The sequence below is a fragment of the Meriones unguiculatus genome, chromosome 2, assembly GCF_030254825.1.
Source record: "Meriones unguiculatus strain TT.TT164.6M chromosome 2, Bangor_MerUng_6.1, whole genome shotgun sequence".
NCBI lineage: Eukaryota > Metazoa > Chordata > Mammalia > Rodentia > Muridae > Meriones > Meriones unguiculatus.
The window spans coordinates 158,430,683-158,452,183 of record NC_083350.1 but is presented as its reverse complement, the minus strand read 5'-3'; the positions used below and the strand labels follow the sequence as shown (position 1 = coordinate 158,452,183).

The window sequence follows — 21,501 nt, the reverse complement described above, 5'->3', positions numbered from 1 at the left end:
GTGTATGGATCGGGTTTCATTAAGCGTTCTGCTGATACCCAACAACCCTCCAGTCTGATTCCCTGCCCATTAAGCTGCTCTCTAGCCGTCGTTGTGCCTCTGCGGAGAAAGTGTTGGGCATTTTCAGCAGCGCCCCTTGGTCCCTGTGGCAGTCACACCTCTCACTGTCTGTGACTACACTGGGATTCTTGCTCTGAATGTTGGTTTATGAGTTTGGTTAGTGCATCTATCCTTGGAGGTGGAGCTACTCACAGTATGCTGGCAGAACAGCCAGGTCTGTGCCTTTGAGGATCTTGGGAAAGGCTGAGCCAGGAGAGATTTTCCCCACCTCCACCCTGTTCCTCTCACGATGCTCCCGCCTTCTGTTTCTCACACTTGGCAGGTGTGCTCCTGGCTACAGCCCATGACATCTGCTCCTCTCCCCCACCGCTGTGCTCCAGCCCTCCCCACCTTAGGCACTCGGTACCATGACCTCACCAGAGATGCCTTCCAGGCCACACGTGTCCTCCACAGGCCCCCGCTATCCCTCCCTGATATTGTTTTCCGTTCCTCTTCATGGTGTGGCTTTGTGTACTTCCTAGCTGTGCGTCTTCCGTTGTGAACCTCTGGTGTCCAGCATGTGCTGGCTCACTGCAATCCATTAACCCCTTGTCTGGTGCCTGACACACTGGCGACTCTCGTTCGGTGTTGACTGAAAGCATGAATGAGTCCTTCCTGGGAATCTCCACTTGTAGCGATTATTCTTCAGTGAAGGAAATGTGGGGCTACCCGGTAGCACACAGCAGCAGTAATGAGTGCAAACTCGTACACCCAGGAGAGTTGGGTGACTTCCAGCAAGAGGTAATCCGGGGAGCCAGAGTGGCAAAATCCATCAATCAGTATAGCAGGAGAGCAATTTAGAGGAAAGTACAAGGCAGGAGGAAGCGCCCAGCTTCTGTGAACTACTGTTAAACAGTACCAGATAAACATCTGGTCCAGAACAATAAAGCAAGGTTAGGAGTCGGTGCTCTCTTTCCACCTTCAGGGCAAAGCTGCCCTCTGACCTCCACACACCTTCCCTAGCACGTGTATAGACATGCACGCACATACTGATAGCAATGGGGAGGAATAAAGTTGTTACAAAGAAACAAGGGTTAAAGTACTTTTGCCTCTAAAATGATTTGGTTACAAGTAAACCTTTTAGTTTGTAGTCAAAGTTTCTCAGCAAGCATTGTCGGTCCTTTGAAAAGGGATACTGTAATGTGCCACTGTCTGTCTCCAAACAGAATCACTGTTTTCGGGAACACTAGCTTCCTTATGGTCCTAGCAGGAACACATGTTAGGTAAATCCTCTCCCACTGAGTTACATATTCCCCACCCAGTGTTAACTAACGTTTATCAATTTAAAATGTCATTATAAACTTTAGTTCATAGATATTTAATTAAATGCTTATTTTGTTATATTCACTTTATTTTCATATTCACATTTGGGGGGGGTCATCCCTTCTTCTTTTCTTCTAGCTCCTCTACATTTTCAAGTTCATCTGAAAGCTCCTTGGTCTAGTGTCAAAACTAATGAGTAAAGAAGCCTTGCAGAGGTCGGGAGCTAGAGGGTAGCTCAGTGCAACAGCAGACACCATCTGGAGCGCAGAGCCACCTCCTCCATCAGCCAGCTGCTGCCCACAAGCTCTGAACCAAAGCAGAAAAGCGAGAGGACCCGTGGCCCTGAGGCCACAGAAGAGGGAAGCAGGGCCAGATGGCAAAAGCCACTTCCACAAAACACAAGTTCTGGCCCGTGCCATGTCTGTGGGTTGGCTGTGATGGAGGAATCTGTGAGAAGCCAGTCCCTCTGCCCAGGGCAGAAACAGCTGAGTGGACACTCACTGCTTTCTCCTGTCTGCTGCAGAGGCTGCGACTGGATGGAGGTTCATAAGTTCAAGGCCCGCCTCTGCTATAGAGTGTGTTCAGGGTCAACCTGGGCAACTTAGTGAGATCCTGCTTCAAAATAAAAAGTTAAAATTAAGCCAGGCATGCTTGTGTACACCTGTAATCCCAGCACTCTGCATGGCAGAGGCAGGTAGATCTCTGTGAGTTTGAGGCCAGCCTTGTCTACGAACTGAGTCCAGGACAGCCAAGGCTATTACACAGAGAAACCCTGTCTTGAAAAAACAAACAAACAAAAAAAGTTAAAATAAAAAATTAAAGTTCAAGGTCAGGCTGGTCTACAGAATGAGTTCTAAGACAGCAGGGGCTACGCAGTGAAATCCCGTCTTGAAAAAAACAAAACAAAACAAAACAAAAGCATAATTAATGATGATGGTGTTAATATTTTAAATAAATGAAAGAAGGCAGGGGCCATGGCTTTATGCTAAAGTGCTCAACTTAGGATGTGTGGGAACCTGTGCCAAAGAGGACAGCACAGACTAGCAAGCTGAGATGATTGTGTTAAAAATAGCCTCATGAGCTGCAGAAGACTGAAATTCTATTTATGTGTCTAAAAGACTTTTTAATTAATGTAAAGGAGCCTAATAACAAATAAGAATCTTGAGGCTGACAGAGGCAGGTGAGGTAAGTGTCCCCAAATGGGAAGACCACGGCTGAGAACAACGCCCACAGGACTCTCACAGAAGCAGGCCTCGGTGGCTCTCAAACCACAGTGAGAAGATGAAGAGATCAGTTTATCCTCCTTTCTTCCGAGGCGGGATCTTATTAGGTAGGCCATGCTGGCCTCTGGCCTGCAGCTCTCCCTCAGCCTTCTGAGTGCTGCCATTTCCTGCTTGCCGGGCCTCCGTCCACAACCTTCTAAAAGGGAGAGGTGCTAGCTGGCTAGTGACTCATGTTCACTTTCCTGTAACGAAACTCTCGGGAGGCATGCTTTCCCAGGGAAATCCCGATGCAATATCGCCAGAGCATCGTGCTGGGCAGCAATTGCTCCTTTTCACAAAGCGTGATTCAACTGTCAAATCAGGAAATGTTTCCTCTTGTAAAGCCCTTGGAGCCAAATTGGTAGAGAATCAAGAGGGATCATTTACGGAATGATTTTCAGACGTCAAATGCTTTGGGAAGAAATGATGATTGTGTGACAATCAAATACAAGATACTGGCCTCAAAATGTGGAGACTGGCACAATCAAGGCTATTATAAACAGAATTACTGAGAGCACTTCTCCTTCCCCCCATGAAGGGCCAGGGGAGGATGCTTGGTATGAGCCTGCGAGCAGATGCTATTTACTGCGCCTCACACAAGTGAGGAGGCGAGGTGCCACAAGGCCACAGAGCCACAGGCTGTGAGCTAAAGCAGCAACATCTGGACCTGAGAATGCTGGTTTACAAACCACTAACAAAGCGGTTTGTTCGGGGTCTTCAAACTCTTCGTGTCTCTCTCACACACACACAGCAATATATATGTATGTATAATATTAGGCGAAATGGCTATGAGCAAAGATACTGTCCAGTCTGGAGAACTGAGTTCAATTTCAGGGACACACATAGAAAATTGATTCCCAAAAGTTATCCTCTGATCTCTGACCTGTCCACATGCCCACACTCAGGATACACTGTCTGAGTTTGCTTTCTGTGATAACACTACAACCAAAGGACTTGGGGAGGAAAGGGTTTATCTGGCTTACACATTCCCATCACACTTGACCATCGAGGGAAGTCGAGGCAAGAACTAAAGTAGAGGCCATTGAGAAATGCAACTTACTGGTTTATACCCCTCATGGCCTACTCCGGTTGCATCCATCAAGGGAGCATCTCAGGCCAGGCTTAGCCTTGTCCCTACGTTGTCTATAAACTATGCAAAAGTCTTTACTGGAATTCATTTGCCAGATTGGCATCTCCCTGCCAGTTTGCTCTGGCACATTAATTAGGTGTCACATTTGTTTTTTATAACAAATGGGTCCAGAGTCTAATGCAATTTTAAATTTGGAAGGAATTTCAACAAGATAAAAATTTCTAACTTTTAAAATGCTGAGGCAGGTGCATTTTTCAACGTGGCATCAACTTCAGATACAAAAGCACATCAGACCAAACCTCCCTAAGGAAGAGATAGCTGAAGTGTCTGTCTGTTTTGTTTTGTTTGTCGAGACAGGGTTTCTCTGTGTAGCCTTGGCTGTCCTGGAACTTGCTCTGTAGACCAGGCTGCCCTCTAACTCACAGCGATCCCCCTGCCTCTGCCTCCCCGGGTGCTGGGATAGCAGGCGTGCGCCACCATGTCCAGCAAGTATTTATTTTCTAAAAATAACTCTCAATGGCTAAGAAGTGGAAGCCTACCTAGATGTCCATCAAAAAGATGAACGTACAAAGGTGATGATACATAGACATGGAATTTTACTCAACCATAAAGCGCTCAGCTCTAAATGGGCTGTCTCTATCACAATCCCTCTCCTTGATACTCAGGGATCATCTCAGAAAAGGAGGTGGGAAGAGTATGAGAGCCAGCGCTACTTCAGCACAGTGTTTCCCAGACTAAACAGGGCTGTCACACACCACCGCACTGTAGCTGTGACTGCAAGCACGAGGTCTGCACAAGGTCAAGCCAGCCAGAGTCCCAGCATCGATAGGAGAGGGACTCTGGTGCCAGTCCCACCGTAGCTGAGGAGCTATTTGGCAATTGATGGCTGCTGGGGGAGGGAGAATCAGTTTTCTGTGCAGCTGGCTTGTGGGATGCCCAGGCACATCTTGGCATAATAACTGGACTTAGTGGGTTCAGAAAAGGGGCTGGAGAGATGGTTCAGCAGTTAAGAGTACCTGCTGCTCTTTCAGAGGACATGGTTCAGCTCCCAACACTCACATGCTGGCACACACACACTCACACACAAAAGTACATGAAGTTGGAAGGAAAAAAGTGGTAGAAAGGATACAATAACTATTCTTAAGAGAAAAATGAAGAGCTATAGAGATGGCTCAGTGGCTAAGAGCACCGGCTGCTCTTCCAAAGAACCCAGGGTTCAATTCCTAACACCCACATGGCAGCGCACAACCATCTGTAACTCCAATTTCAGGGGTGCCACGGCCTTCTTCTGGCCTTCTTGGGCACACACATGATGCACAGACATACATGTAGATAAAACACCCATGCACAGATAGAGAGAGAGAGAGAGGTATTACATTTACAGGACAATGTATGGAACTTGGGCTATTATGTTGAATGGAATAAGCCAGACTCAGAAAGACAAATACCTGATGTCTTCCCTCACATGAGGATCGTGTGTGTGTGTGTGTGTGTGTGTGTGTGTGTGTGTGTGCATGCATGCGCGTGTATGTGTGCGCCCATGTGTGGGGTATATGTGCATACGCACAAACACACATATTAAAATATATGTGGTTCAGGAAACAGAAAAGGGGCTGAGACGGGAAGAAGAAGGATGCTGGTAGGAAAAGGAGAGAGAGAAATGGAATACATGTGACAAGGGACAAAAGGGGGACAACTGGCAGAGAGAAAGGGGGGGACCCGCAAGAGGGGAGCCGAGGGTGTGAATAAGAGAGTGTACAACAAGAAAATGTCCTAATGAACCCATTACTTCAGATGGTAACTTTAAAAACAACTAAAAAAAAAAAAAAAAAAAAAAAAAAAGAAGTGAAAGAGCCATTAAGGTAATATATTCCTTGGTGTAAGCATGTTCTCTGCACAAACACGGCATAGCTTTCCATATCACAAGGCTTTTCATTAGCTCTAGCATGACACAGACCGAGGCCACTGTGAGCAGTAAGTGCCCGTGATCCCTGTGTGGAGATTTTAGGAGGCCAGAGTTTATGCCAGGCCCCTCATTCCAGGCAGAGCTTATCTACATATGACAGAGGGAGCGGTGACCACTGCTGCTCTGAGTGGCTTTTGGGCCAGATTAGAAGCAGCAATGGGACCATGCAGGTGCAGATGAACCTTGGGCCGCTCGTCTAGGGGTTTTCCAGCTGTGGAACAGGAAGTCCACTGAACTTGAGGCTGCCATACAGAGTGGACACAAAGGACAGGGAAAACCAGCTTTGAGGTATCCCACCCCAGCCATCTAGCCTTCCCAACTACCCCTCAGACAACACTTTCCTGCACACCCAAACCGGAAGAGCCTGGTTGAACAGCCCTCTATCCCTCACCCACCACCAAGGGATGATACAACTCAGCTTCAGGGAAATTTGCTAAGCAACAATAGATATGACATATATATTAAGTCATTTAATTGTCACAGAAACCCAAAGAGTTGCTGTCACGCCTCTGGCTCCAGCACTTGGGAGGCAGAGGCAGGTGGATCTCTGTGAGTTCCAATCCAGCCTGAGTTACACAGTGAGACCATGTCATTTAAAATTAAAACGAGGAGGGGCTAGAGAGGTGGCTCATGGGTTAAGAACTCTGACTGCTCTTCCAAAGGTCCTGAGTTCAATTCTCAGCAACCACATGGTGGCTCATAACCATCTATAAGAGATCTGGTGCCCTCTTCTGGCATGCAGGCACATATGCAGGCAGAATACTGTATAAATAATAAATAAATAAACCTAAAAATATTTATAAAATAAATGAAAAGAGGATCCTGGAGGCCAGTGACAGTGACACAGCTCAGCAGGTATACTAAGCAAACCTGGTAACCTAAGTTCAAAGCCCAGAGCTCATAAAAGTGGGAGGAAAACACTTGAGCCGACCCTACAAGGCTGTCCTCTAACTACATCGCTCCTCAGTACACATGCACACATGCGGTGATAAGATTTTTATTAATTACAGTTTATTCTCTTTGTATCCCAGCTGTAGTCCCCTCCCTTGTTCCCTTCCAATCCCACCTTCCCTCCCTTATCTCCTCCCATGCCCCTCTCCAAGTCCACTGATAGTGGAGGTCCTCCTCCCCTTCCCTCTGACCCTAGCCTATCAGGTCTCATCAGGACTGGCTGCAATGTCCTCCTCTGTGGCCTGGTAAGGCTGCTCCCTGCTCGGGGGGGGGGGTGGTGGTGTGATCAAAGAGCTAGCCACTTAATTCATGTCAGAGACAGTCCCTGTTCCTCTTATAGGACACCCACTTTGAGACTGAGCTGCCATGGGCTACATCTGTGTGGGCGGTCTAGGTTTTAAAAATGAGATTAGAAACCTCACAAGCAAGGCCAAGGGCTAGGCAGAGCTTCAGGCATCAAGGCAGACAGGAAATACAGGAGGATCAGCCCAGTTCTGTGGACTCAAATGGTCTCTTGTGTCAGGTCTCTGGGCTGAGACCTGTCTAACTGCTTAGCAAGACTCCTCTAGCTTGACCCATTAATTCATTTAGATGGAAGAACTGGAAATGTGGACAGAGCCATACCAACATGTTTGCATGTTTGCTGGCCTTGGGGGTGAAGTTGAAGGAGGGCTGAAAGTCTCTGCTTAGCATAGACAAGGCATGGGCTCCATCCTCGGCAGTCTAGAGCTAAGTAACAATTTCAAGCACTGAAGAGGGATTTCTCTCTACCTGGAGACACGTCTGCTGGTGTGTGTCACGATATTCAGTTTAATACATTAGGGACAGGTTGTGAGGGGATGCGGGTGGGCACATGGCGACGGGAATGGTCCTTCAGGGCACCATGATGTTAGAGGTATTGCGTGCTCCTGCAGCAGCTCTAGAGACATGCTGGTGGCAGGTTCTGAATGTCACAGGTGCTGAGGAGAGCAATACTGACAGAGGACTCAGACGAACATCACGAAAGCCACTCCAAATCCTCTTCATCTTTCTGTTCTTCCGTGTATTTACTGTATTGGGTTACAGGGTACTGAGCCTCGGGCCTCAAGCATCCTAGGCAAGTACCCTACCACTGCATAGCACTGTCAACCTTTTAGACTTTTATTCATTTACTCATTTATTCACCCATTCAGTTTTAAGACAGAATCTCAACCCAGGCTGGCCCCATACTCCCTGCGTAGGTGAGAGTGACCTTCAAATTCTGACCCCCCTGCCCCCACCTCCTAGCATTACAGGTGTAATTCTGCCAGCATCTCAGTTAGAGCTTTGTCTTTTCGGCTATGACAGTAAGTCATTGTTAACTGACCTCATTTCCACCTTCATTACCACAGAATTCCCAGCATAAGTGAGATGACGTCACTATTCTGCAAAATGTTCTTTCTTCCCCGCTTACAGCAAAGTTCATGTTTCTCTGAGGTTGTCCCTAACACCAATTTTTTTACTCTCCTCCCAAAACCCTTCTCTCCTAAAATGCAAATACTGCCTACTTTATCTGTGTGTTTGCTTTGAGGATAATGGCCTTAGCCAGGCCAATCAACCGTCCATTCTAGAAGTTTAAACTTGGGACTGACAATCAGTTCATTTTTCTCTAGATGGTTGCAACATCCAACAATCAGAAATAATCAGTGATTGCATTTTCCTCTCTCCTGAGCCAGAAAACTGGAGAATTGCAGTTGTTCAAGGCAAATGAGGACATTTAGTGTGGGGCTCAGTCAACCTCAGTCTACCTCCACTCCGCTGTGAACCCAAGGAAGCAAGTCAGACACAAGTCAGATTCCTACAGTGAAGTCCTTCTCAGTTGCTTTTCACTTTTTTCCTTTTTTTTTTTTTTTTTTAATGTTTTTAGGTAGGGTCTCAAGTAATCTAGGTTGGCCTTGAACTCTCTAGGTAGCCAAAGATGACAGAGATCCTGATCCCCCTGCCCCCACCTCCAGAGTGCTGGGATTACAGAGAAACCCTACCCTGCCTGCTGGGTGCAGTGCTGGGACTCTAACCCCAGAGCTTTGAGCACATTAGGCAAGCCTGCCAACTACATCCCAGGCCTGGTTTAGACTGTTTGGTAGACAGTCCTAAACCACCGTACTAAATCCAGCTCCCCTTGAGCCATCACCTGGATGCTTCTTTCCTGACTTACAGAATACCTCACATGGACCTCAGAATGCCATCCAGAGGCCCTTGCCATTGTGATGCTTTGACACTACGCCACTCTCTGCATACTGTCCCCTGGTATGTGTCTATCCAATCACACTTATTTCATTGTGACAGAATTCCTGCTCACCTACAGTAATATGTTTTCTGAAAATACCTCTTGCCTTCAGAGACCGAACTTTTGCTGGACCTTGCAGCCAAGTTAGTAAAATGCTATTTAAGGTTATTTAAGATGGTGTAGATCACCTGCTGTCCTATGTGCTCAGCCTGTTTAACCTATCTGTAAGAGAACAATGCTCTTAATATGCTTTGGATTTTCCATACAGTCAGCTTTTACAACATATGCTAAGTCCATAGCTTTTATAACCATATGCTAAATGTGTAGCTTTATTCTTAAAATTATATTCTCTTCCGTGAGTGAATAGTGCATGTTGCATGTGTGTGTGTGTGTGTGTGTGTGTGTGCGCGCACGGACATCAGTGTATTTTCAAATTAATGACTTGCAGGCTGTATATATTTTCTGAAAACTATGGCAGACAGGGGAGGAGATATATTCTTTAATTTATAGTCAACCCAGAGAACAAAGGACACAAAACACCATTTCTTCATGGCAAAGGTGATTTATTTACTTCACGGGAGAACTGTATGAGTGACTCGCTTCCCAGCAGAACTTCTGAGTTTGCTGAGGGTACATGAAGTACAGCCCACTGCCAGTCAAGTGGTTTGGAGCCAACCACGACAGATTCAAAAGTAGTTTGCTTTGGTGTTCTCAAATCAAGGTTTTCGTAAACCATCTGACATTTCCAATTAAATGTCAGCTGAAATAAATTCCGAGGTACAAAATGTGTGACGTGTGCTTTAAAAAATTTCTAACTAGATGTCAGCTAACCAAAATTTTGGAAATGATGTCAACAGTCAATAAAGTGTTTTACAAACACATCTAAAGGCCTTATTCTTGCTAACTTGATCTTTTTAAAGTAAGAAACTGAAAATTAAAGTTCACAAATGAAATACAAATGTTTTAATTAATAAATACTAAAGTGAAAAACTTATGCTTTTCACAGAATTGTAAAGAATGCTCACTAACTCCTTACAAAAAGAAACAGTTTGTTACTTTAAAAGGAAAAGTCATTGATTAACATTACTAAGAAAACAAACAAAACAAACCCACAGGCGCGGTTGGACAGCACAGCAGGCCTTTCCCCGGTTGTACAGAGTACTGACAACAATGAACAGACGCCCCTCTGTAAAAAGCCACCAGCCACCAGCGACTACAGCCATGTTTCACTAGAAAAACAGTTCACAGGCCAGCATTCATTTAGATAAAAGACAATTTTTACTCTTTAATTCTAGCATGATTAAGAAAAGGCTACTGGATAGTCCTGGTGAAGATGCCTTTAATCTCTGGCAGTTGGAGGCTGAGGCAGGGGAGTATCTGTAAGTCTGAGACCAACCCAGTCCTAGGCCACTCAGGCCTACATAGAGACTTGTATTTAAAATTAAAAAAAAAAAAAAATCTTTCTAAATGCAAATAAAGCCAACCTGCGCCCTAATATTTATTCATTATATTTAACTGAATTAATATTTAAATTGTACAAATCATCCCTTAAAAGTTACTTTCACTTAGTTTATCAATAGAAACATTTTGCTTCATAACTGAATTGTCCAGGTGGGACCTTCAGAATAACGAAACAAAAATCTGAAACTAGGTTAGATTATATTTCCCACACTCTGAAAATATTTAAGTAAGACATATTTTGGCTTAGTTTTCTCTACATTGCCAAGAGCTGTAAGCCGTCAGAACGACGACAGGCACACTTGGGTGGGACACTCTTACCCGCCATTCTGCAACACCGTCACATGCACACGTGCTAGTTTCTCTGTGCAAAGCCTTAAGTTCAAACTACAAGTACTTAAGGGGAAAAAAACTTAAAATTATTTCTTTCATTATTGAGGGACAGATATTTTTCAAACCAAGGGACAGCTTGTGGCCATAACATTCAGGCATTTAAAAACTGACCCAACAAAACTATTACAAGAATACATGGAGAGCCCTCGGGAAAGGGGACACTGACTGAATCCAGCCCTGAGTCACCCAAAGGGCTGAGGACAGAGGATAAGGGGCACCAGAAACCAGCTTTGTAAATATCTGATATTCTGATTACGTCATGGCTAAAATAAAGTCCCATTATAACTGCTTGGATTCTTCCGATTGGTTTTTAGTGCTTGAAGGTACACAGTAAAATAAAGCACCCTAGTAACTCGCCATTCGCTCCAACTCTGCCCAGTGTGTGTGCGCTACACAGTCCCAGGAACACGGAGTAGAACAAGCGCGGCCCTTTAGGTCCCATCATGCTCACATGAGACAGCCTTCAGCTGGCTGGCACTGGAAAGACGGCCTGGGTCTTCCTTTCTTTGCTTCATTTTCAATCCCAGCTGTGAACCAGCCTTTTCCTTGTGTTGTCTCAATGACAAACTTGATTAAAAGGATGCAAAATACAAAAGGCGGCGCAACAGCGTTAACAGCAGGATGATCCGTTATACTTGAGATGTACCCTTACGAGCGTTATCACTGTCACACTTCAGAAGTGTCTCTTCAGGTCAGTCAGAGCCATGATGGCCTCGCCCATGACTTAGCAGTAGCACGTCACCGCAGGCTTCATTTCAGGTTTCAGGCTAATTCTGCTGTCAGGCGGCTGGCTGAGCATCAGCGGTTTGTGGCTCTTCAGCTTGTGAGCCAAGGTCATAAATATCGCTTCCACGTGGTCACTGTCATTGGGGTTCTTGGCGGAGGTCTCAAACAAAGGCATACTGTGTGTGTCGGCAAACTTCTGGGCCAAGTCTGTGGGCACCTGGATGGCGCTTCTCAGGTCACACTTGTTTCCGACCAGGATGCGAGGTATGTCGCTTGCCAGCAAGTGCTGCTTGCACTCCTCTATCCAGGACGGCAGGCTGTGGAAGCTGGCCATGTTCGTCATGTCATACACGAAGACGACAGCGTGCACGTTCCTGTAGTAGTGCTGGACCATGCTCTTCCGGAAGCGCTCCTGCCCCGCGGTGTCCCACAGCTGGATCTGGGGGGACACACAGCCAAGTCACACGTTCTGTCCAGGGACACACACTGAGCGCCTCGACCCCCTTTCCCTGCTCCCCATCGCCTCTCCACCTGCAAGCTTGTCTTTTTTCTGTGTTTCCTGTGGGGTCTAGACTTCAGGATTCCAGTCTAACCACCACGTGATCTCTAGCTACAGATTATAACTCTGAAAAGGTTTGGTATTAAAAATTTCTTTTTCTTTCTTTCTTTCTTTTTTTTTTTTTTTTTTTTTTTAAGAAAACTGAGGGGAAGGATACAACATATAGGACAGTCAGAGTATGTGCAGACTGGTGCTATGAGAGCCAGTGCAGTCAGTGTACTAAGGGGTTTTTAATTTTTTACTCTGTGTGCACGCATGTGCACTGGTGCACGCAGGCCATGACGAGTATGTGCAGGTGAGAGGTGGCTCTCCACTGACACTCTGTGGGATGCAGGGATCAAGTACCTCTAGTCCCTGGACCTTCCATCTAGCCCTCAGTTTTTACTGAGTTTTAAATCTGTCAGCAATTTAAATCCAAATTTCTTCATTTAATCCTTTTTTTTTTTTTTTTTTTTTGCCCCTTGAGGTAGGGCCTTCCTGTGTAGTCCTGAATGGCCTGGAACTCTCTGTGTAGACTAGGCCAGCCCCAAACTCACAGAGCCGCCTGCCTCTGACTGCTGTGCGCTGGGATTAGAATACCCCACAACGCCCAGCCTCTCCACTTTCTTAATAGTCTTAATTTGTCCTAATTAATGTATGCCTAATTGTATTCAGGGCAGAAACATAAAGTATTCATAAATCTTGATTTCTCATGTTTTCTTGGTACTTTGGTACCCAGGGGCAGAACTGGAGCCAACAATGTACAACCAGCCTTCCCAGGAAGAGGCGTTCCAGGAAAGCTGCTGTCTTTCCGGACTGAAAAAGGGGGCTGCGGGAGGCGGTTAAGTGTTTGCTGTGCAAGTATGAGGACTGAGTTCTGCCTCCAGTGCTCACAGCAGCTGGTCCACAGTCACACCTGTAGACCCAGCAATGGGAGTGTGAGGACAGGAGGCTCTCTGGAGTATGCAGGACAGCCAGACTAGCTGGACTGAGAAACCCTGCCTCCAAAACTAAGGCAGAGAGGAACCGAAGAGAATGCTAACCTCCATGCACACCTACACTCACAGGTGCATACATAATCATATACACAGGTGGAGCATGTAAAACATGTCACGTGTCACAGCTAGCCCTTGCTGCCTGGCGACATATAAGAGTGAAGATAGCCTCACAAGGAAAGCATAACACAGAGGTAAGCGTGAGTGTGACTTCCTACCAACAGGAGCCACCACAGGACTGCTACCTCTGGCCTCATTTTGTTGTTGTTTTAAATTTGGAAATTTTGTTTATGTGTATGAGTGCTTGCTTGAGTGGATGTCTGTGTGCCATAGGTGGGTCCTGGGAACTGACTGTGAGTTTGTCAGGTGAGATCCTAATGAACCCCCCACCAGGCGTCCACATTCTGTCCAAGGCATGGCGGTGCACACCTTTCCTCCCAGCAGAGGCAGGTGGACCTTTGTGAGTTCCAGGACAGCCAGAGTTACACAGTAAGACCCTGTCTCACACAAAGGTATCCAAATCCTGTATCCAAGGCTGGCTACCTTGCCTGACGACCTTAGTTAAATCCCAGGACCCACACTGTGGAAAGAGAAAGCCAACTCCTGCAGGTCGTCATTTCACTTCCATGTGTGTGTGCGTGCACACACACACAAAGTGCATGTAATTTAAAATTAAAGCATCTCAAAATAAATACAGCCCAATGTCTGCCAGGCATGTTGCTGCCTATGATCCGGTTACCCCGGAGACTGGAGCAGGAGAATCTAGAGTTTGAGACAAGCCTGTGCAACTGAGCAATATCCTGTCTTAAAATGTAAAGATTCAGAGGCTGGACAGATGCTCAGCAGGTAAGAGCATTGGGGGCTCTTAAGTAGAGGACCAGCACCTGGTTCACAACAGTCTTGTCCTTCCAGTTCTGGGAACCCAACATCCTCCTCTGGGCACCAGGCACGGCCTTTGTGCATAAACACTCACAAAAATAAAAAGAAACAAAAGCTTTCTTTAAAATCCAATGTCCTTGGTCCCGGAAGTAGATATTTCACCTCATTCTCATGACCTCTGCTCCTGGAATCATCATCTCCATTTACCATAACTTGCCTCTTGGAGTTATCACCTCTGTCACTGTAACTGGCCCCTTCCTCATTAACAAAAGTCAGTTATTGTAACCTTTGGCTTTATCTTCAAAATTCATCTAAGATTTTACCTTTAACCTTTATCACCTGTCTTTTTATTAGCCTTTTTTTTTTTTGTCACTTGAATTTGGGATTTCCAGGGTAACCTACCAACTGACCTGTTTGCATAACTGAACATTTGGGCGACTACTACATGGCTGGGGAACTATCAATTACTAGACCTGACCCCGCCCTCCTAGGGAAGACAGCTGTATCATGCGGTGATGGATTGATGGCGGGCTAAGGGGGCTTCCACAGAAGGGAAGCTGAATAACAATCTTGCAGAGAGATACTCTGAGCACACAGTGGAAAACCAGCAAAATGACTTGGCTAAACTGTAGGATGACTGAAGGAAGAGGGCAGCGGGCACCAGACAGAGGAAAGCTTGTGTTAGCAGGTTTTATATGAGACCAGCAGAGCTGAAATCAATGTTCAAAGTTGGGTTTGAGTTTTTCTCCCAGTGCCAGGGATAAAACCCATCATCCTGAACACCCAGACAAGTACTCCACCACTGAGCTTTCTAGGGATAGACCTCTATCCCTCAAAGAGAGGCTTGAAGACAATGTTTTAGTTATGATTTGGATGATGGGAGTAAAAGGAGAAACTGTAGTAGGAAGCTAGCTGGATTTAGGGAGTGAAAGATGAAGAGAGATTACAAATGCATTTGATACAATTTTCATTTTTCCTAAAATCTCATTCTTGTACTTTTTTTCCTCCAACCACATAAAAGCAGAACCAGGGCACAGCTGAGTGATTAGAGTGCTGGCTTGCATAGCATGTATGAAGAGTCCTGGGTTCAAGCACCAGCACTGAAAATAATATAGAAATCATTCTTAAGTTGCATGTCCCATAAAAACAGGAAGTAGAGCACTTGCCTTTCACGGTCTGTTACTCCTTACACCATATTATCACACTTAGTCCTTCATGAAGTATCTATTTTACCAATAATTACTCATAAAATATTTGATTTATGGGAAGAGATATCTTGATTGTTTCTCCTTAGTAGATATTAATATCTTTAACATGGAGAAATCTCACTTCTCTCTATAAACAAGCCACTGATATCTTGTAAGTAGTGATTGCTGATCTCCGATGGGAGACTGGATTAAATCTCAAAATATCAGGCTCTACTGAAGCATCTGCCAAGGCAAATTGACTGCTGAGAGAGAATTACAGCTAGACAGTCAGGAAAGAGCATATGGATTAAGACTGGGAGAGTCAATTTGAAAGCCAAATGCATTTTTATTTAAGGAATTCATTTTCATTCAGCTGCCAAAATTCTGTGAACAAGATTTCCTCTTTCAATTATATGTACATAGCACTCAGAAATCAATTAGCAAGTACAGACTTTGTGGAGTTTTGTTTCCTTTCTTTTGTGTGTATGTTTAGGCAGGCTCTCACTATGTGGCTGTCGTGGAATTGAAAAGGAAGACTTTTTACAGCTACCAGACTGGTGGAGGCTGTGGACACACAACTCAACTGCCTAGCTGTCTAGCCTGAGTTCAAACAGAGCTGAGTGCTGGGGTTAAAGGTGTGCTACCATGCCTGGCTCAGTTTTTTTGGTTTTTTTTTTTTTTTTGAGACAAGGAAGCCTGCAATTCACTAAGTAGTCAGGCTAGCCTTCAACTCAAGGCCATCCTCCTGGCTCAGCCTCATGTTATGGAGTTGTGTCAGGCCTATAACTACACAGATCTACCTATCTATGCTTCCTGGGTGCTGAGAGTGAAGGCATGCACCAGCACACCCTGCTTAGGAAAGGATTTACAAAAACTTAACATAGACAGGGACAGGAGAGAGCTCAGGCCACACAGTGCTTGCCCAGCTTAGAACTGCCCTGGACTCTAACCCCAGCACTGCATAAACCAGGTGGGTTTGCCTGTAATCCCAGCACCCAGGAGGTAAAGGTTCACGAGTTCAAGGTTGGGTTGGGTAGATAAGGTCCACTTTCAGAGAAACCCTGTCTCAAAAAATACAGCAGAAGACACCACAACCACAACAGATACTTCTCCAGCAGATGGGACTGTAAGATGAGCTGTCAGATACGCCTAAACAAGTTGACAAGATGAAGAGTGTGTGTGTGTGTGTGTGTGTGTGTGTTCAAGACAGGGTCTCACTGTTCCCTGAATGTCCTGGAACCTGGTATGTAGAACAGCTGACCTCAGATCTGCCTACCTTTGACTCCTGAGTGTTAGGACTAAATATGGGCACCACTACACCAGCCCTGGTTCCAAAACCTTGTGAGATTTTTTTATTTTTATTTTTTTCAGAAGAAAAAAAAAAGTATATCCTTTATTCTAAGCCAATGACTAACTTAAAAAAAAAAAATCCTAGGTGTAAGGGACTATTCCTTATACTCCCTGAACTTTTTTTTTTCTTCCAGTTGTTCAAGAGATGGTTTCTGTGTAGTCCTGGATGTCCTGGAACTCACTATGTCAGTGGCTCCCAACCTTTCTAATGCTGTGATGCTTTAATACAGTTCCTCATGTTGTGGTGACCCTTAACCATAAAAGTATTTTAATTGCTACTTCATAACTGTAATTTTGATACTGTTATGAAATACAATGTAAGTATCTGTGTTTTCTGAATTTTTTTCCTTTGATTTTTCAAGACAGGGTTTCTCTATGTAGCCTTGGCTGACCTGGACTCACTTTGTAGACCAGGCTGGCCTTGAACTCACAAAGATCTGCCTGCCTCTGCCTCCCAAGTGTTGATGGGGTTGCAGACATACACCATGGCTTTTTCTGAAGGTCTTAGGTGACCCCTGTGAAAGGGTTGTTCAACCTCAAAAGGGGTTGTGACCCACAGGCTGAGAGCCACTGCACTCTGTAGACCAGGCAGGCCTCAAACTCAGAGATCTGTCTACTTCTGCCTCCCAAGTACTGGGATTAAAGGCAGAGGCAGGTAGTTCTCAGTGAGTTAGAAGCTGGACGTGGTACAGAGAGGGTTCCAGGGCAGCCAGGGCTACAGAGAAACACTATCTATCTGTAAATTAATTAATCAATCAAACAAACAAAGCAGAAAAGAAAAAACAAAACAAAAAGCCTGACACCCAGCCGTATACCTTAGAGAAAAAAGGTTTAGTTGGTTCACAGCTTTATAGGTGGACAAGCCATTACCTATAACCCATTAATCCATAAATGAGATTAATCTACTAATATAGGAATGAACTAACCCCTTAACCAGTCAACAGATTAGTCTAATTAATCTAGGAAGGGATTAACCCATTCACAAATCTGAAGGACCCAATCACCTCCCAAATGTCCCAACTCCAAGTCTCATTAATTTAGGAGCATGGGAATTAAATTTCTAACACCTGAACTCAGGAGATGAATGTCACATCTTCATCAGCTTACACTTGCACCTGAGCAATTTTCCCCACAACTGCTTGCCCCATGCTAAACACAAAAGCAACAGATGCTTTCCTGTTTCCACAGGCTTCTGTACTGTACTGGCTGGCTTTGTGCCAACCTGACACAAGCTAGAGTCATCTAGAAAAAGGAACTTCAGCTGAGAAAATATCTTCATAAGAGCCAGCTATAAGATATTTTCTCAATTAGTGATCAATGGAGGAGGGCCCAGCCCATTGTCAATGATGCCATCCCTGGGCTGGTGGTCCGGGGTTTGGTTGGAAAGCAGACTGAGCAAGCCAGAGGAAGCAAGCCAGTAAGCAGACCCCTCCATGGCCTCTGCATCAGCCCCTGCCTCCAGGATCCTGCCCTGTTTGAGTTCTTGTCCTGACTCCTTCAGTGATAAACACCAATGTGGAAGTGTGAGCCAAATAAACCCTTTTCTTCCCGACTTGCTTTCTGGTCATGGTGTTTTGTTGCAGCAGTAGTAACCCTTACTAAAACATACACTTAACCTAGTTTTGCTTTCGAAAGAGAAGTTGCACCTCTACTCAACTAGCTCTTTTTGCCATGTACACAAATCTCTTTTCTCGGTTTCTGTTAGGGATCAAACATTGGGCCTTGTGCATCCTAGTAAGCACCCTACTGCTGAGCTGCACCTGACTCCCATCAGCCTCCTTTTACTTTCTTTGCACTACAGTGTAGTCAAAGGATAACACTGGAAGCCTGAAGATGATGAAGATTAATGTTTAGAGGACTAGGGACATGATCTGTCAGGAAAGTGCCTGCCAAGCTAAATTTGGACCCTCAGCACCTCTACAACTGCAAACCCAGACCTAGGGAGGGGCTTGCTAGCCAGTCAGTCTCATGGAATCAGGGTGCTCCAGGTTCACTGAGAGACTGCCTCAAAAATTAAAGATGGAGAGTAACTGAGGACTCCTGACATCAACCTCTAGAGTCTAGACTTACCCCAACAATACACACACACAGGCTTGGGCACACATGTGCACCCACACACATAAAATAAATGCAAACTTTAAAAGGGGGGGGGGTGGCTAGAGAAGGGTTGATCTCTTAACTCAAACAGTTTGCCCTTTGCTGTTACTTGGGGTAAAAGCTCTTTGGAGGCAGGGAAGGGTGGTGAGTAAAGAAATGGAAACACTGTGCCCCAAGGGTGGAGGGTAGGAGGAGCATACCGAACCTGTTCCAAGTAGACTGAGGTAGAAGACTGCAATGTAAAGCAAAGCAAAAGCAGATGCCTAAGGAAGTCAGGGTAGTTCCTAAGTTTTGTTTATGAGGTGAGGTTGTTTGTTTGTTTGTTTGTTTGTTTTTTGGAGACCCCCACCTGCAGCTGCTCTGGAACTCCCTATACTCCAAGGCTGTCCTTGAACTTACCGAAATCCACTTGCCTCTATCTCCCAGAACGCTAGGGTTAAAGGCATAGATGTCCTCCTACCCCCAAGCCCATTTCACATGTTTTAAGGAGTAGTGTTAAGGAACTCCTAGCGGTTTAGCAATAAAGTGTCAAGGGTTACAGACTCAGCAGGCCCCTGAATTGTCAAGGATCCTCATTCTACAGGTCCAGGAACCCTTCAATACCACCGGGTGCCTTGCACTTCCCTACTATGATTACAGTGTCTGATGTCCCAGAAGACACCAGGGAGAGGGTCTGTCCTTGTACCAAGATATGTGATTTTGGCCAATCACTTAAGAACCATCACTTATAAATTCTTCAATGGGAAAATATGTTTTTCTCCTAAATATGTTAATTATCATATAGAAAACGTCTCAAAGGCAAGAGGCTTTACTTGCACAATACTTAGCATTTGTGCAATGCTCAAATGAATTCCTAGAAATAACAGAGGTTTTTTTGTTTGTTTTGCTTTGTAACTGGAGTGTTTTGGGGTTTGAGACAGGGTTTCACTGTGTAACAAAACCACTGGAACTATGTAGACCAGGCTGGCCAGGAACTCACAGAGCCTCTAAAGGAGTGCACCACCACGCCCAGCTTATAACGGAGTTTTCTATCCTTGAGAAATTTCTGGGTTTCCTTCGGTCTTATTCTCCAGACTCCCAGCCCATAAATCTCACTCAGGCAACGGGCGAAGTGAGTTGGAGGGGGCCGGAGGCAAAGATTGTCCTTACACCTTTGACACTCAGTGTGGTACTCAGGCTTATTGCATGCGCATCAATGGGGGCTTACCAAATCATAACTTTTTGTGTTTTTTTTTTTTTAAACAAGCTGCCCCAGGTAAAGCTGATTCGCGTCGGAAGTGGGGAACACTGCCTCAGAAGTTTACTATGCACAAACGCACTTTCCACGACAGCGTGGGTGCACACGGGGCGCGCACTCCTGCCCAGAGCCAGGGTGCGGTCGGGACACCTGCCAAGCTGGAGCGGCCCTCTGCAGCAACACCCACTCCCCAACCGGCTCACCTTGATGCGCTCGCCGTCGATCTCCACGGCTCGCTCCCGAAAGTCCACCCCGATCGTGGCCTCGGTGCGGTCGGGGAAGCGGCCGGCGCAGAAGCGGTAAGTCAGGCACGTCTTGCCCACGTTCGAGTCGCCGATCACTATGATCTTGAAAATGCGGGAGCGGGCGGGAGGCAGACACCCGGACGCCCCTGACACCGCACAGCTGGACGAGAGGCTGACCTCCAGCGACGACTCCATCTCCGAAGCCATCCTCCCGAGCCGACCCGAGCTGAGCCGCAGTAGAGAAGCCGTAGGAGTGTCGCCACCACAGCGACAGCGCTCTCTGGCAGCAATACACAGCGCCCCGCTCCCTTACAGCCCGCAGGCCCCGCAGAGCGCGTGCGCGAGCCCCGCCCGCCCCTGCCCACCGATGTCTGGCGGCTCCGCTAAGACCCCAGCGCTCCGGCCCCGGCGCATGCGCAGAACGTCTCCGCCCGCCGGCGCGGTGTATCTGGAAAGACGCGTCGGTGCTCCCTGGCTGGAGCGCGGCGCGGAAGGTCCGCCTGAGGGACCTCTGTGTGCGGCGCTCCAGCCTCCGACCTCCCCGCCACGTCCACGGTTCCCCTGCACCGGAGGAAGGGGCGCAGCTCCTCCCGGGCGGGAGGAGAGAGACAGCAGAGAGGAAGGAGGTGCGGCCCGGCTGCTGTCTCGCGAGAGGTGGCGTTGTAATGTCGGCCGGCCACAGGCTTGTGCAGCCAAGCTGGGTCGCGGTATGCTTTCGGGGCTTGAGGTCGGGGCGTGCTAGCGCCTGTGCTCACCGCCTCCTCCAGACCTCTGCGGAGCGGGGCGGAGCCGCGTGGGCAGGAGAGTGCGAGGCCGCTCAGCCCTGGGCCCGAGCCTTTCCCTACGCCGCCATGGCGCTTTGAGGTTACCTGCCGATCTTGCCTTGTTTGCTTTAAACGGCCCCGATCCCATAGGCGCAGCAGATCACCGTGGGACCCTTGGGAAATCCAAACCCTTTTTTGCACCTGAGCGTGGCAGTTAGAACGCGGGCCTACTGGGAAGGTAGAGGCAGGAGGAGCTCAGTGAATTTGAGACTCTCCTCATTTATATACAGTTCCAGAACAGCCGGATCTATATACAGAGACCCTGCCTTTAAAAACAAAACTGTTTTTTCTTCACATAGTCTCCTCTTTGCCAGTTTGGCGACTCATTCATTTCTTCTCTTTTTATTGCTTTTCCTCTGTGTGGTGTGGTGTGGTTGTGTAGTACATGTTTGCATGTGGTGGGGGTACACGTATGTCACGTATGTCTGTTGTAGCTAAAGCTCCCTGTGGACCCCAGGCTGGCTGTGAACTTGTGGGAATCCTGTCTCAGACCCCTGCATATGAGGGTTACAGGTGTGACCAGGAAGTCTGGCTGAATTTTTCCATTGGCTTAAAAAATGCTTCTGAAGCTGAGTGCATAGGCACGTGCCTATAATCCCAGCACTGAGAAGGCTGGGACAGGAGGACTGTGAATTTAAGGCCTGCTTGGGTTGCACTGTCTTAGTGGTTCCATGTAGAGTCAACACTGAGGAACCC

General features: G+C 46.6%; 1 protein-coding gene across 1 annotated transcript; it reads right to left on the bottom strand.

Moving 5' to 3' along the window:
* Positions 1-9,418: 9,418 nt before the first annotated feature.
* Rab33b (RAB33B, member RAS oncogene family) lies at positions 9,419-20,823 on the bottom strand. The gene is made up of 2 exons (XM_021631069.2): positions 19,940-20,823; positions 9,419-11,892 (listed from the first exon to the last, which is right to left on the bottom strand). Exons 1-2 carry the CDS (start codon positions 20,186-20,188, stop codon positions 11,452-11,454), a joined length of 690 nt encoding a protein of 229 aa, XP_021486744.1. The 5' UTR covers positions 20,189-20,823; the 3' UTR covers positions 9,419-11,451.
* Positions 20,824-21,501: the final 678 nt, after the last annotated feature.

Excerpts from the sequence above, each read along its gene's own strand:
- Rab33b (XM_021631069.2), bottom strand. The coding sequence starts at position 20,188 with ATGGCTTCGGAGATGGAGTCGTCGCTGGAGGTCAGCCTCTCGTCCAGC. Across the intron at positions 11,893-19,939 it reads TCGACGGCGAGCGCATCAAG|ATCCAGCTGTGGGACACCGC; the intron begins GTGAGCCGGTTG and ends GTGTCCCCCCAG.